Raw genomic sequence first — 16,139 nt, 5'->3', positions numbered from 1 at the left:
GCTAGGGAGGTCATATCTCCCAGAAGCGAGAGGAGGGTTAGTTTGTTTATTTATTTTGAATTATGTATCACCTCATTAGAAAGAAAAAAAATGTTATAAAACGCAACAATCCCCTTGCCTAGTAGGATAACCAATCCCTTTACATGAACACCACCAATGCCTTAGTACGTAGACATAAGTCAATGTCTTGATGGAATCTTCAATATTGCTAGTATACCTTGACTTTGGAATATAAAGCAGTGTTGACTAACAGAAGCAATGTTGCACAGCCAGCTCCAATTTTGCAGCAGCATTGAGAATAGAAGCTTCAGAGTTGCTGCTCATGGATGATTGATTGATTTCCAGGAATACATATAGACACTGACAGACAATAATTCTGCTTGGATTATTTTACATTTATTTTGCTAGTTTTGATTACCAGAAAAAGAGATGCCTAATGCAGTCTCCATTTTATAGCAAAAGTATAAATAGATAAATTGACGCTGCCTTCTACAATAAGCATCCTCTTTGTCTCTTGCATTTGCTTTTCTTGCTGTGGAAGAAGGACAAGCAACCAGTTAAGGCATTGCTATCAGAAAACCTGCATGTAAGGAGAGATGCACAGAATCCATTAGTTGTATTTTGGCATCGATCAGCTTCTATTATCAACATTTTCAATGATGTTCACTTTGGAGTTGTGCAGTTAACAATCCAAAATCACTTCTGCACATCTGAATGCATGGTTGGTTTTGTTTTCACTATCATATAAACAATGAATTTCGTAACAAAATCAGTGAAATACCTTGTTGTGCTTTTGTTGCTGCTACTTGTTCTTCTGGCTCCTGCAAGGAAAAATCTTACCACCCACCAATCTTTATGATTCTCAGGTCTCTGAAACGACGGAATTGGGGAAACTTTTGAGCGATTCCCAGCTGCTTTTGCTTTCTTCTTTGAGCCTAGAAAAGTTGGAAAGAACATCTTTATAAGAAAAGTTTCACATTGCATACTTGTAGTCCTTGATATCTGGCATGCCTTGTAGCTTTTCTTATTCTGCTTCCTGATTTTTTGGGCTTCAGTGTCGAAATACAAACTTTTCTTTTCAACACCGATTTCAGTTTCTTCTTGAACCTCCTCCTGTGTACCATGTTTCTGATCATCATCAACAATATCCTTTAGAGAAAGTTCGAAACAAGACTCGGGCATGTTTTCAATCATTTCCATAAGTTCCCTCCTACTGTCAAGAATGACTTGTCTTCTTGATGTGGGAGAAAGATTATTATAGTGATGGTTGTGGGGGAGCAAAGGAGAAGACTCAAACTCATAGTTAATGCTACTCAAGGTGTTTGTTTCCCATGATGGTGGTGAGTAAGCACCCCAGAAATCAAACTCTTTTTCTTCTGCACTATCATGACTAGTGCTATGAAGTTTTTGACACTGATCAAGCATGGTATGGCGAGGGGTGAGTGAAACTGAAACATGAGACATGCAGTTTGTGATTTTGGGTGTGAGAGGAGTGGCTATGATATTGGGAATATTATAACTCATGACAATAAATAAGGAGCACTTGAAGTCATTTCCGTCTAAGATGGTAAGGTCAAGTGAACAGTCCAATTTTCCCAATTTTCCACCACTTGTCAAACTCAAAGGTTTTCTTCTACATAAACTTTATTGACTTTTTTTGCTTCATGTTCGTTGTCCTGTTACTACCAACATTTTTCCTTATTTATGATCACTGTGGAATCTCTTAAATATGCTTATTTAAAGAATTTCTTGTTTGGTCCATTCCACATTATATTTTGATGATCGAAACCGTCTATTTTTTAGTTTCTTATAAAAAATCATTTTTGTAAAAAATTAGGTTAATTGGAAATCATTTAACCATTAATTAAATAGTTACAATTTCAAGTGTTTATCGAAAATATTATTTCATTTATTTATTTGATCAAAGTTTGATAATTTAATGGTTTCTGATTTGTCTAATTTTTGGTAAAGATGATCTTTAAATATAGACCTAAAAAATAAACAGTTCGTTGAAATACAGAGTAAGTCCTATAAGGGGTTTGATGACCATAAATGTTAACTCTTATTTTCAAGCAGATTAATGGTTGTATCAGTGTATGCAGTGCAATAATCAAATAGCAGACACCACATTACGCTCAACGCTCAGTAATGAATGGTTGATAACTCGAGCACCGAAAAAGAATGGTGGATAACTCATTTACAGATTTGTGTTATATTATTAAGAAAGGCTTATTTATTATTAGAAATGAAGTATCCTACTATGCTTGCCAGCTTCAGCAAAAGAAAAGAACAAATGAATTATTAGGTGCATGTTAACATTAAAAGTGACTATTCTGAGTGGCCAAAAAAAGAGGTCACTATTCTGAACCATTTAATGGGTCAGGACTTGGTCTTAGTGATCAGAGTCAAAGTTAATGCATGGTCCGACATTTTGATATATAGGACTTGGGACCATATCTCCTGTAATCACTGTTTTCATACTTGTGACAAATAACTTTAAAGACAAAACCTAGTTGGTTAACTTCAATATCGACTTGAAAAAGAAATAACCACATTGAAATGAAATGGAGAATAAGTACATCCTTTGGTGCCAACCTTAATCAATACTAAGTCACAAGATGAACTTAGTAGAGCTAAACAAAGCCAAATGGTGAAAAGGAAAGTGAAGAATACTAGAGCTAAACGTCATCAGGGATCCATTAGTTAGACAATTCAAAGAAATAGAGAGAATGAGATGTTTATATAGGGGTGAAGAAGAAATCCTTGTGAGGCAAGGCATAGGGGTGTGTGGCAAGGCTAGGGTTTTAAAACACTCATGGGCTGGCTGCAAGGTGCTCACGCATTGGGCTTAAGTGATATGCGCATGGCCCTTTAGGGTTTCACTTTTTACATGCGCATGGGCTGCATGACTTGGGCTCTAGCTGCTAGGGTTGGCGCATGGCTGCATGGGCTTGGCGTGATGGGCTTGCTGCATGGCATGAGCATGCTTGCATGGGCTGCCACCTCACCATCTTGTTCCCTTTGACTTCTCCTAGGCCCATGACCCATTTGACTTCATGACATGGCATAGTTGACCCTTGACCATTGACCATTGACCATTGACTTTGACTTCCAATTTCGCCCCTCTCTGCCTATTGGATTCGAATTCATTTCTTCACCCCATTTGATTCCATGGATATCCAATACCTTCTAGAAGCTTCTGGAACCTTGACTTGATTGAGTTGAGTTTGACCAACTTTTCCTAGTCCCACCAGGATTTCTTGTAGATGTAGGATTTTTTGTCCATTTCAACTTCTCATAATAACCATATTGCCCCCAGTGATTCCTAACATCATGATGACTCCTTTCCTTAGTAGGGTTAGGTTTCCTAGTTCAACCAGGAATTCTTGCTCCAATTAGGATTTCTCATTTCTGGCATGACAATTATGATTCTAGGTTTGATGTTTCCTCTTGTGGCTAGGAATCCTCATTTGACTAAGATTTCTGCTCTTTTTATAGTTTGACCAGGAAATGTCCCAAAACAGCTCATTTTGCTCATTTTTCCTATTCATGCTTCATTTGACCTAAAAACACAAAAACAAGATAACAGACACAAAAGTATTGAGTTCTAACACTCTAGGTTAGGGAATTAGTATTATAAAATGATGCAAAATGCACACTCATCACCTTCTTTATGCATTTTACTCTTTATGTCTCACCGACCGGTCAGAGGTTTTTCGTAATCGGTCAGAGCGACAGCCCATTGTTTTTAAAACACGATTTTAAAGGTTTTTAAATGATTTTTTAGTTGTCCTATTAGGTTTAGGATACATAATTAAGTTATGTTTTGAGCCTTTTATTTATTGATTGATAAAAACACTTTTGTGCGCCTTTTGAGAATTTGATTTTGGAGAAATTAGGGCTAGAGAAAAAAGTTACTTTTGAGAATCTAACAATCATACTTTGAGTGCATATTGATTGAGAGTTAGGTTAGTGCATACACATAGATAGTTTCAATAGATTATTCCGTGTGAATCTCTTGAGGCTATCGATTTCATTCATCTACATAATTTTATCCAAGACTCGAGCATTGAAGGATTGAAGTCGAGTTGACTTAAGCATCGAAGGACTTTGAGAATTTGATTTTGGAGAATTTGATTTTGGAGAAATTAGGGCTAGAGAAAAAAGTTACTTTTGAGAACCTAACAATCATACTTTGAGTGCATATTGATTGAAAGTTAGGTTAGTGCATACACATAGATAGTTTCAATAGATTGTTCCGTGTGAATCTCTTGAGGCTATCGATTTCATTCATCTACATCATTTTATCCAAGACTCGAGCATTGAAGGACTGAAGTCGAGTTGACTTAAGCATCGAAGGACTGAAGCCGAGTTGACTTGAGCATCGAAGGACTGAAGCCAAGTTCGTGAGCACTTGTTCGAAGAACCTTGACAAGCAGGTCTCCGTGCAATCTTTTATCAGAAAAGCTCTGCAAGTGACGTGAGGTTAGTAAGTCTTAGGAATGACTCTAAGGTTTAAATCGAGTCACTGTTTGTATGACATGACCGCCCCCAGATTTCTATCCTAAAACCCGGAGTGAATCATGTGGGATCCAATATCAAGAAAAATTCTACCGAAAATTTGGCAGAACCTCCCCTGAAATTGGACTAACCATACTTATAAAACCTATAAAAAATACTTCTATGTCTTTCAGCCACCTCTACCACAAAACAACAAGGGTCTCTGACCCATTCAAAGATAAAATACAACATCATACAACCAATTTCCACAGGTTATCAGAGCCATTCTGAATTTTATAGAAATAAAAATAAAAGGAAACAATAGTCTATAAAGTCCTCAAACGTTTAAAAAATGCTTCGATGTTCCTCTTGGCTCAACCGCTCCTACATAGGGGGAAATTTAAAACAAAATAGACAAAACGTGAGAGAAATTTCAGTGAGTGGATATAAACTAATTTAATAGTGTAAAACCCTTCGTGAACTTATTTCCATACTTAAAACCATTTTTCCTTAAAATCAGACTTGGTTTTGAAATCCTCCAGTTTTAAAACTATTTTCGAAATCTTTTCTAAAATGTCATAAAAACCATTTAATACAAGATAAATAAATAAAACTAATATGCGACTGTTCAATGAGAATTTTCCAAAGAAAATTATCATGCAAAACCACGTGTCCAAGAATCAAGATAAAATATAAAAAGAAATTTCTTGTTTAAACTTATGTAATAGAAAAATTTTTTGGTAAATAATGAAGTTTCACCATACTTATACCCGTAACTGTAGGCAATACCCTGGCCACAATCCTGCTCACGCCGGCAAGTGCGACGCCGTTCAGTTGTGGATGGCGACGGGAACACCACCCCAGACTCGTCTCCCTCTTCTCTCTCATTCCCCGAGTCTCTCTCTCTCTCTCTCTCTTTCTCTCGCGACTCTCCCTATGCACGAGGTAGCTCCGGCCATAACCAGCCCTCCGGCTACCTTCCCGGCGGCGCAAGGCCACCGGCATGACCCCCGTGAGCCAGCCGTCCTTCCCCTTGCTCCCCTTCGCCGGCCAGTACTGCCTCGAGCAGAAATCAGCCCGGAGAAGTCAGCTCCACCGCCGGTTTCATTTGTCGATTTCGGCCACCTCCGTGCTCCGATCAACTTGATTCTTGATGGGTTTTTCTCCCCTCATCATGGGCTTCCATTCCCCTAAGGTATTACTTGTCAATTTTGGGTAATTTGTGAAGTTGGATTTTTGGGTCTAAAACCCATTTCGGGTTCACCTTGATTTGGGCAGTTATGAGTTGGAAATAAATTGTTTTTCGTCAAAGTGAAGTACCTAAGTTGTAATTGGGTTGATTTATGAGTAAAAAACCCCCTTATGCAGGTGTTGTCGCTGCTGCCACCGACTCTTGTGGCGATGGGTGGAGTAATTTCCTGGTAGTTCAGCCTCCCTAGGATCCCAAAAGCCAATTTCCAGCCCCGGGTTGGGTATACTCGAGGATTCCAATTTCAGTGTAGATCGGTTATTGAAATCTTAAACCGAGTCACGAAAGATAGGGAACGCGAGGAAGGTATAATTCGTATCCATCTACACCGGATATTTATGTTTTGTGAGTGGATCAATTGGATTTGAGTTAGGCTGATATTGAGTTATTATTTGTGAATTAAGGATATTTGGAAAACTTGATTATGTGATCGGTCGGGAATTGATTTGACGAGGTGGTTTAAATAATTATTTGGTTAGGATTTGTTTATATCAAATTGGTTTTGTTTATATCATTTACATTGATTTTAGAATTGGATTGATAATTGGGAGACTTAGTAATCATGCTTGTTTGGTATTGAATTAAGTTAACTTGAGACAAACTCTAGACGTACTTTCGAATAACGCAATTTCAATCGACACTCGTATTTTCGACTATTAAAGTTAGTAGTACTTTTGTGTTAGGTGGGTGAAGCTTTGTCTCTTGATTACCGTTAGTGGCTAACAAGTGAGGGTTTGTGATTTGGAATCGTGTTCCGAAAAAGGGATTGAGCATAGCTCGGAAAATACTGTGAGTGGACTTTTATTTTAGAAATGTTTATATATTTTATAATTCAATTCCTTTCTGGCTATCTTGAGTTTTGTTTGAGAGATAAGAATTTTTGAGTTGAATGTTTGATTTTGACCAAGTTTATGAAAAGAACACATTATTTCAATCATTTCATGATATTAGGTTTATTTGGAGATTTGACGTATGGATTTGAACTTTGGGCTTTCAAATATGTTCACGAGTAATCTTTCTAAATCATGACTTTTGTATGTTGATTTTCTTGAAGTTTGGGGTTTCTTAGAACATATTATAGTTTCTCTTTCTCAAGTTTATGATTTATTTTATTTTTGGCCTATTGCGAGGAAAATTGATTTATATGTACTCATTACTTTTCAAGATAAGTTTCGTAACATGTTTGAAAGCTTGAATTTTAAGGTTAAACGAATGTGATTTGTGGATTTGTTATTTAGTTTATTAAAAGATTACATATAACTTGGATTGTTAAGGAGAATTTTGAAAAGAATTGAAAAATGCTTAACTATTTATCTCAAAAATGAGTAGAGATTTAAAGAGTATTTAAAAACTGCTGTGTAAATACACCCACTGATCGGACAAGCCTGCCTGTGTAAAATGTATGAGATTGTGGCCATGATATGAGCCTGCTCGTGCGGAGTGACCTCTTCGTATGAGATTGTGGCCAGGAGGTGAGTTTGCTCGTGCGGAGTGACCTCTATGTACGAGATTGTGGTCAGGATTTGAACCTACCCGTGTGCGGGATTGTGGCCAGGACACTGTTTACAGTTACTGGTTGAGTACGGATAAACTTCTTTTTTATGTTAATTTTGATTCTTAAGTATATGGTGTTACAAAATACTTTTACTCAGAAAGTTTTCTAAGAACGACTTCTTACTTGCTTAACCATTCTATCTTGTGTTTAAATAGTTTCTATGATATTTGAGAAGAGATTTCGAAAATAGTCTTAAAAATGGGGGATTTAAAAGAGTGACGCGAGGTTTTAGAATTAAACGTGGTTTTAAAGGATTTTTCTGAAAAGATATAAAATCTTTGTTTCGTTTCCATAAAACTGTCTACTCACTGAGTTATCTCACAATTTTCTTGTTTTGTCTTAAATTGTTTCCCCTAGGCCGTAGCATTGGTGGAGGTCGAGCTAATCACGTCGAGGCATAACGTCCATTTTTTTTACTCGGATCTTGTAGGCATTGCTTCCATTTTGGAAGTTCCTTTTTACTTTAACTGTAAAATTTGTTGTAATAGAATTAGTGGCTCTGAGAACCATACTGGAACTTTATGTTATTGTGGTGTTGTTTGGGTCTGAGACCCCTTTTTTGGTTTTGGTAGAGGCGGCTGATGTTTTTTAGAAGTGTTTTTACAGGTTCATAAATTTTGGGTTAGTCCATTTTCAAGGAAGGTTCTGCCGAATTTTCGATAGGATTTTTCTTGATTTTGGATTCCCATAGGACCTCTCCGAGATTCAAGGTAGAATCTGGAGGCGGTCTTGTCATTCCCGGCTCGAACCAACGTCACCTAAAAATTATAAACCAATCCTAAACTCAAAAGAAACTCGTCCAAAGCTTACTTCGATCGGAATGTTCGTCCTAGAGTAATATCGGTAACAACAAGGTCTTAAACTAGTCTCAAAACAACTTCGGCTTCTTCAACCACATTCAATATAGCCAAGATCAACAACTCACCCAAAAATTGCCCCAAACATAATCCTTTATTCACGAAATGACAGTGGGGTTCGAAATCATTGTGGGTGCTGCCCAAAGTGGCTGCCCCAAATCCAAAGTTTAACCAAAATTACTCAAATCTACTCAACTCTTCAAACTTAATCAACAATTGAGGTTCCTAGGGATGAAATTTGTTAAAAAAAAAAAAAAATCAAGAATAACCCTCAAATCCAAAAACCCAAGGAAACTCGAATTGGCATCAAATTTCCAAAATTTCAAGTTTCTAAATTCAAGATTTTAAACTACAAAACCAAAGGAAAATGAAAGCCTAGAGGGAGATGAAGAAAACCCTCCCAAAATGGAGGTGATTGGCGCTATGATTTGGCCAGAATCGATGGAAGAAGCTGTGGCGTTTTCTGGGTGTTTCTCCGAGCAGGGATTGCGTGCAATGCTGGGCTAGCCAGAGGCGGCTAGTGAAGGTCTGCGCTGGCGAGAGGAGCTCGCCGGTGGTCCAATTCTAGTCGGCCGGTGGCTGGGTGGTTAAGATTGGTGCGTGCAGGGGATGGGTTGTGGGAATAAGAGAGAGAGAGAGAGAGAGAGAGAGAGAGAGAGAGAGAGAGAGAGAGAATGTTCTAGAAAGACAGAGTGTGAACTGTTTTAATTTGTGTTATTGGGTTTTTCAATTACAAAACTACCCCCCTTCTAGAATAAATTTCATGTTTCTTGCCACAAAACTCCGATTTGAAAACCGTTTTCACCTACACGTTCAGGAACCCAAGTACAAATTAACCGTCCCAAAATATTGGTCATGATTTCATTTTTTTTCTTCCATCTCAAACTCTAGGACACCCCGTTTTAAACTTAATAAAATCCAACAATTACTAATAAAATTTAAATCCTCAAAATAAACTTGGAGTCGGGTCGTTACAATCTCCCATCGTTAAGAAAATTTCGTCCCCGAAATTTGTACCTTTCATGTGAAAAGATGCGGATATTGAGCTCTCATTTGTTCCTTCGGTTCCCATGTCGTCTCTTATACTGTGTGATTTCTCCATAGAACTTAGAGCAAATGAATGGTCTTGGTATGAAGCACATGATCTCTACAATCCAAAATCTCAACGCGCTACTCCTCATAAGACAAGTCATCTCTCAACTCAACGGGTTGGGTCTCCAAAATATGAGAAGGATCTGGTCTATACTTACGTAACATAGACACATAAAACACATCATGGATCCGAGAGAGCTCCATTGGTAAGGCAAGTCTATAAGCAATTGGACCTACTCGCTTCGTAATCTCATAAGGTCCAATGAAACGAGGACTTAACTTTCATCGCTTCCCAAAACGCACCACACATTTCCAAGGTGACAACTTCAAGAAAAACATGGTCCCTCACCTCAAACTCGAGATCTTTCCTGCATGTATCCACATAACTTTTTTGCCGATCTTGAGCCACCTTGAATCTGCTCCTGATGATATGTACCTTCTTTGATGTCATCTATACAAACTCAGGTCCGATAAGTTTTCTCTCACCAACTTCATCCTAACAGATAGGTGTCATGCACTGTCTCTCAAACAACGCCTCATAAGGAGTCATGCCAATGCTCGAGTGATAATTGTTATTGTAGGCAAACTCCATCAAAGGTAGATGAGAATCTCAATTGCCTCTAAACTGTTATACACAAGACCTCAACATATCCTTTAAAGTCTATGGATGAAATGCAGTACTTAATTGTATCTTAGTACCCAAAGCTTGCTGCAAACTCTCCCAAAATCGAGAGGTAAATCGTGAGTCTCTATCAGAAACAATGGAAACTGGAGCGCCATGCAATCTCACTCTCTCATCCATAAATAAATTTGAATATTTATCCAAAATGTAAGTCTCACGAATGGGTAAGAAATGTGTGGACTTCATAAGTCTGTTGACAATCACCTAAATACCATCATGACCATTCCGAGTACGAGGAAGTTTGAACAAGAAGTCCATGGTAATATGCTCCCACTTCCACTTAGTAATCGGAAGTGGTTGCATGAGTCCTGAAGGCTTTTGACGCTCTGCTTTTACTTGCTGACAAACTAAACATCTTGCAACAAACTCTGCTATTTCTCTTTTCATCCCCAGCCACCAGTAATGCTCTCTAAGTGTACGATACATCTTGGTACTCCCTGGATGCATAGCATAGGCTGAACTATAAGCTTAGTCCAAAATCTCCCTCTTAAGCGCCTCATCCGCTGGAATACACAATCTAGTTCCCATGACTAAGGCTTCATTATCTCTAACTGTATAATCTTCTCTCAGCCTACTCCCAACTTTGTTTCTTAGTTTCATCAACAAGGGATCCTGAAACTGGGCCTCGCGTACCTTATCGATCAACACAGGTCTCACCCAAACACTGGCCAACAAGGCTCCAGAACGATCTATTGCCAACATAGCTCCAGACTTCCTCAATTCAACCAACAAAGGTAGGTGTATCGCCTTTAGAGGCGCCAAAGAACCCGAATTCTTCCTACTAAGATCATCAACCACTACATTGGCTTTTCCATGGTGGTACTCAATAGTACAATCATAGTCCTTAATCAACTCTAACCACCTTCTATGTCTCATCAGTTCTTTCTGAGTGAAAAAAATACTTGAGGCTCTTATGATCAATGAAAATCTGATAGGTCACTTCATATAAGTAATGTCTTCAAATCTTAAGAGCAAACACAACTACTGCAAGTTTCAAATCTTGGGTCAGATAGTTCAACTCATGCTTCTTGAATTTCTTAGAAGCGTAAGCAACTATCTTCCCATGCTGCATCAATACACAACCTAAGCTTTGGTGTGAGGCATCATTGTAGATTACAAAACCACTACTACCATCAGGAAGTATCAAAACATGAGCGGAAGTCAAACGGTTCTTGAGCTTTTGGAAACTCTGCTCACACGACTCATCGATCCACACATACCTTACACCCTTTCTAGTCAACCATGTAAAAGGCGCAACTATCTTAAAGAAGCCCTCTACAAAGCGGCGATAATATCCAGCTACACCAAGGAAACTCTTCACTTCTGTCACACTAGTTGGCTGCTCCCAATTTATTATTGCCTCAATCTTTTGTGGGTCAACAAAAACACCCTCAGCTGAAATCACATGACTTAGGAATCCCACTCTTAACCAGAACTGGCACTTACTGAACTTGGCATACAATTGATTCTCTCTCAAAGTTTGCAACACCGTCCACAAGTGTTCCATTTGGTCTCCACCATTCTGAGAATACACCAATAGGTCATCAATAAAAACGATGAAAAACCGATCCAAGTAAGTACAGAAAACCTGATTCATGAGATCCATAAAGGCCGCTGGGGCGTTAGTCAAACCAATTATCTAGGCATTCACCTTTTTAAAATACTTCATAACATAATTGTTTACTTTTCAACATTTTGGGGGCCATATTTATCGTAAATATGTGTGTTCCTTGGTGTATCGTAATTTTGTAGATACTATTTTGTATTACATCAATTCTACAAAATTATCATAACTTTTGTAGTATTGATGTAATTTTATATGTGTGTTCCTTGGTGCAATATGATTTCTAATTTAATTTGGCTGTGCTCTTCTAGGGTATTATGATTTCTAGTTTCACAATTTTTTTACATATCACACTGACCCAATTGAGAGACCTGTGTTTGTGACATCCTTTAGTCACATATCTATGATTTTTGTCATGGTGGTGGGAGCTATAGTACTTACCGAGTCTATTCATGTAGGGAGGTAAAAGATTGCAAATACTATTTCTTACATAATTTACAGTATGAATATAAAAATGTTATTTACTGTAACAAAACATAGAAATTTAAAGCCCAGTTTGGTATTCTATTCAAAAAGAGTTTTTTGTTTTTAAAAACACTTAATCATTCTTAGGAGATGAATACTTGTTTGGTATAACATTTCCAAAAAAGTTTTAAACGTAGTCAGTTTTTAGAAAGCACAAAAATATTGTTTTATGAGTTTTGAATATGCATATCGTCCCTGCTATGCATCAACATGTGCTAGTCTTCTAGGCTTCTTCTAGGCTGGAATGTTAATGCCCCAATTAACATTCTCTCAAATGTGAATATCAAGGAAATATGAGATTCAGATAACATGACACTACTACAATAATGTAAATAGACAACACTTAATAGATAACGGTTTTGTTAAAACTGTTGTGTAGTTTCAAAGCATAACGGTTTTTTAAAAAACTGTTGTCTTAATACATGAAATCTCATGATTTTTGGGCCGTTGACTGTTTATGTTTTGTCTAAACAACGTTTTTAATTTTTAAGCATTGTGTAAGCGAGAGATTTATAAAAAACCGGTGTACAGTGATTTCATTAAAAAAATTACTGTAGCTTAGGCCGGTTGTGTAATGTCCCATTCCTTATATTTTCACATTACCTCTGTCACTCAGTCGAAATCTCTCTCCTTCTCAAACCTCTCGATCTGCTCTCTCTCTCTCTCTACTACTATCAAACTCTCTCTGTCCTGTCGCACCCCCTCCTCCTAGTCCAGCCAAACTCTCTATGTCTCTATCTCTGTCTCTGTCTCATTTCTCTTCTTCATTTTAGCCACCATGATTACAATTAAACAGATTTCATTCCCACTTCCAGAAAACCCCAAAAAAATTAGGGATTTTGATACCCACTTCAAGATTAAGGTAAGATTCGCAATCGGATACACGAAAAGCTCACGGAGTGGAAGGTCAATCCTCTGGCAGGTTTCAATGTTCTAGTCTTGGCCCCGACGGTAAGTTTTGAGCTTCGCTTGTTGGTAATTCCATCTGGGTTTGTGTGTTTTTGCGCGAATCAAGCTGAAGCAGCAGTGTTGTTTCCTCTACTACAGTTGTTCTTCCACCGTGTTGAAGTTTCATTGGGATTTACTTATCTTTCTGTCTATTTCCTGATTAGGTTCTTCTTCAAAGTTAGGGTTTTCTTCTCCTTTTTTGTTTAAATTTCGGTTTAGATGTTTTAATTTTGGGGGTTTTGTATTTTTATTTGCTGGGTTTTTTTTTTCTTTGGTGTGATGGCTATCTTGTGAATTTTTTTAATTTTTTTTGGGCTAAGTTGTGATTTAGTTTTCTGGGTTTTTTCCCCTCTAATTTCTGTTTGTGTATCTGTTTCCTCTGTCCCAAATGCTCACGGATTATTTTTGCATTTTTTTTTTCAGGAGAGAGTAATTGATACTTCAGCAAAGCCTTCTCACTTTGCTGCCCGGCCCAATGTTGCTCCCTATGCTCCCCCAATGATAACTATGGACAATGATGATGGCATCTCATACAAAGGTGAGGTTATATACTTTCTGGAAGTATTCTGCACAGGTTTAAATAGTTTTTGACCAAAGAGTGGTGTGTATGCATGTCTTGCTATGAAATCCTTGAGCTTATAGCAGTCTTGAAAAATAATGGTGCTTGCAACATAATAATGAGTGTTTGAGAGGAAGAACAGAGGATTCTAGAGGATTATTTATTCCCAAATTAATGGATCATTAAAATCAATGAGGTTTACTAATAGAGTGAGAGAGGCCTTGGTTGAAATTGGGTCAAATATTCCTTCCCATTATGTTTTGGAATAGTATAGTACTGTAGGAACATACAGAACAACTTTTTTCTCATCAAATCAAATACATTCTTCCATCTCTATCTAATCTAGAGGCAATTGGGGATTGGAGGTTTGAAAATGGGTTCGACAGAGGGCTGAGTGAGTGGTGAAAGAATTTCTCTCACTCTCTCTCTCTCTCTCTCAATCATATCAATTCACAAGAGAGAGAGCCTTAAAGCCATGACACCAAAGCGTTGTTCCTGAAATTGAGAGTGCACACTGCACTGTCCAAGCATATGATCAATAAGCATCCATACCAAACACTAAATCCAAATATCAAGACATTATAAGGATCCTAGTGAGGAGTGAGGTGAGTGGAGTTCCCTATTCCCACTTTAATTACTAGCTATTACCCTCCCTCCCTTATGCACATATATGATATATCAGAAGACAATAGCTTTTAAAAGGAAAAATGCTGTAGCTTTTTAGAATGCAAAAGTTATTCCTCTCCCCCACAAAAGAACATCAACAAAGAACCAAGAAAGTGACCCCTTTTCATTTCACCCCTCCTTAAATTTTAAATATTTGCGAGAAGGTAAAACTTAGGCTTAGATATTTGGACAATATTTGATGTAGGTGTCTGGGGGTGGATTCTACATGCCCTCCATCCATATGTTTCTAATGAGGAAATGGAGGATTTTTTAAGATATTGACCTTCTTGGTATGTGTATATATAACCTAAAGGTTTGTCATGATAGTATTAGTTGAATAGAAGTTGCAATGACATGTTCATGTTAAGATAAGTACATATATTAATTTTATGTATTGCCACTGTGTGCTGCTGATCTTATGCATTCGGACTGGAAGTGGCTTGCTTTGCAATTAAAATGCTCTGGAGTTCTAAATTCTAGAGCTTCCTTTTCGAGAGGAATTGTTGTAATGGTTTTTTAAAATTTGCTTGTTCTGTCTGCAGCAATTGGTGGTATTACAGGAGAGCTTCTGGAGCAAAACGCGCAAGCCTTGAATCAAATTTCTGCAAATCTTGCAGCTTTCCAGGTATAGAGCTATCATTATATTATTTGTTTCGCATCATTGTGGCTATTAATTTAATATGAAAGCCAGATGGTGTTAGGAAACTCAAAACCAAAGTTCTGCTCTTGTACATGCTATGTATGCATTGGTAATGAATATTGACATCCATTTCTTGATGATTTATGTCGATAATAAACAGAACACCGAGTAGTTGTATATGTTTATCACTATTAAGTTACTCAAAGCATTTTAGTTTTTTAAAACTAGATTGAATCCCTTGATATACAACATTTTTATTAATAAACATCCGGGGCCTTGTAATTAGGAGAGAATCTCTAGGTGTGTTTTTTCATAGTTGGCTGAACTAATTGGAAGCAGCAAGAACCCCTCTCCTCTAATGTTGAAAACAAGCCAATTCCTTTTGACTGGAGGCAAAGAACAATAACAAAGCAATCGGCGTAGGCAAGATCACTTTACGCATGTCTATTTTTGCATCTTTTTGATCTCTCTTTCTTATCTCTTTGTTCAGAAAATAAATATTTGGTGAAAGCAACCACTTACTAGCTGTCTCATGTGCAAGCTAGACTATTTTCTTTTGGGTTAACTTGATCTTGTATCTACTTTTGAGCTGACTTGAACTTGTTTGCCATGTGTATTTGTAGACTTTGCAGCATCTAAGAAAACTTGCAGCAAACATTGCTACGTGGGGCTTGGAGCAAGAGAAATAATTTGTTTATTTCTTTGGTAGTTTAATCCCTTTCACATGTCCTCTTTTTGCTGACTTTGGATTTCCATACTTTTCCTTTGTCTTATACCAACAGTAGCTGACCCTTTTTATTAATTTGCAGGTGTCAACTAACTCAAAAGGAATTCAATACCCCCATAGTCCTCCACGTGAGACTTCAAAGAGTGAGGTTCCTTTTCTTTATAATATATGGACATAATTTCTCCATCCATTTTTTTTTCTTGTTGTCTTTTTTTTCCCCATTCTCTAATACATACTGTTTTTTTGTTTCGGCAGGGAGGGAAGAGAAGAGACCCTGTTCTTGATTTATTTCTCCAGGTGCCAACTGCCTCTTTTTTGTTTTGCTATTTTTTTTTTTTCACATGACTTTGTTGAAAACCTGCTCTTTCATCTTGCTGCAAACCACTCCAAAATCAAGACTTAAGGCAGAAAGAAAATGAGTCACTCCTCTTTTATCTTGATGGCTGCAATCCCTATTTTATTTTTTTTCTTTTAGCAAATCACAAGACTAGCTTGTGTTATTTTCCTGCAGGAAAGGTGCCGAAGCAAGCCATATCTCCTTTGGAATTTAAAGTGAAAGGTCATACCTCCATATA

General features: G+C 37.5%; 1 protein-coding gene and 1 long non-coding RNA gene across 2 annotated transcripts; one reads left to right on the top strand and one right to left on the bottom strand.

Annotated features, from left to right (window-relative positions):
• Nucleotides 1–108: 108 nt before the first annotated feature.
• Nucleotides 109–1,520, bottom strand: LOC147283613 (uncharacterized). The gene is made up of 2 exons (XM_086245149.1): nt 782–1,520; nt 109–580 (listed from the first exon to the last, which is right to left on the bottom strand). The coding sequence occupies exons 1-2, from the start codon at nt 1,462–1,464 to the stop codon at nt 490–492; spliced, it is 774 nt and encodes a 257-aa protein (XP_086101275.1). The 5' UTR covers nt 1,465–1,520; the 3' UTR covers nt 109–489.
• Nucleotides 1,521–12,770: 11,250 nt separating this feature from the next.
• Nucleotides 12,771–15,713, top strand: LOC147283612 (uncharacterized). Its single transcript, XR_015122483.1, has 5 exons — nt 12,771–12,975; nt 13,396–13,510; nt 14,740–14,822; nt 15,461–15,542; nt 15,647–15,713. It is a non-coding gene; the product is annotated as an uncharacterized LOC147283612 (long non-coding RNA).
• The last annotated feature ends 426 nt before the right edge of the window (nt 15,714–16,139 follow it).

Source organism: Dryas octopetala, chromosome 5 (assembly GCF_963921425.1).
Source record: "Dryas octopetala chromosome 5, drDryOcto1.1, whole genome shotgun sequence".
Lineage (NCBI taxonomy): Eukaryota > Viridiplantae > Streptophyta > Magnoliopsida > Rosales > Rosaceae > Dryas > Dryas octopetala.
The sequence above is the reverse complement of the archived record's forward strand: the minus strand, read 5'-3'. Positions and strand labels throughout refer to the sequence as shown.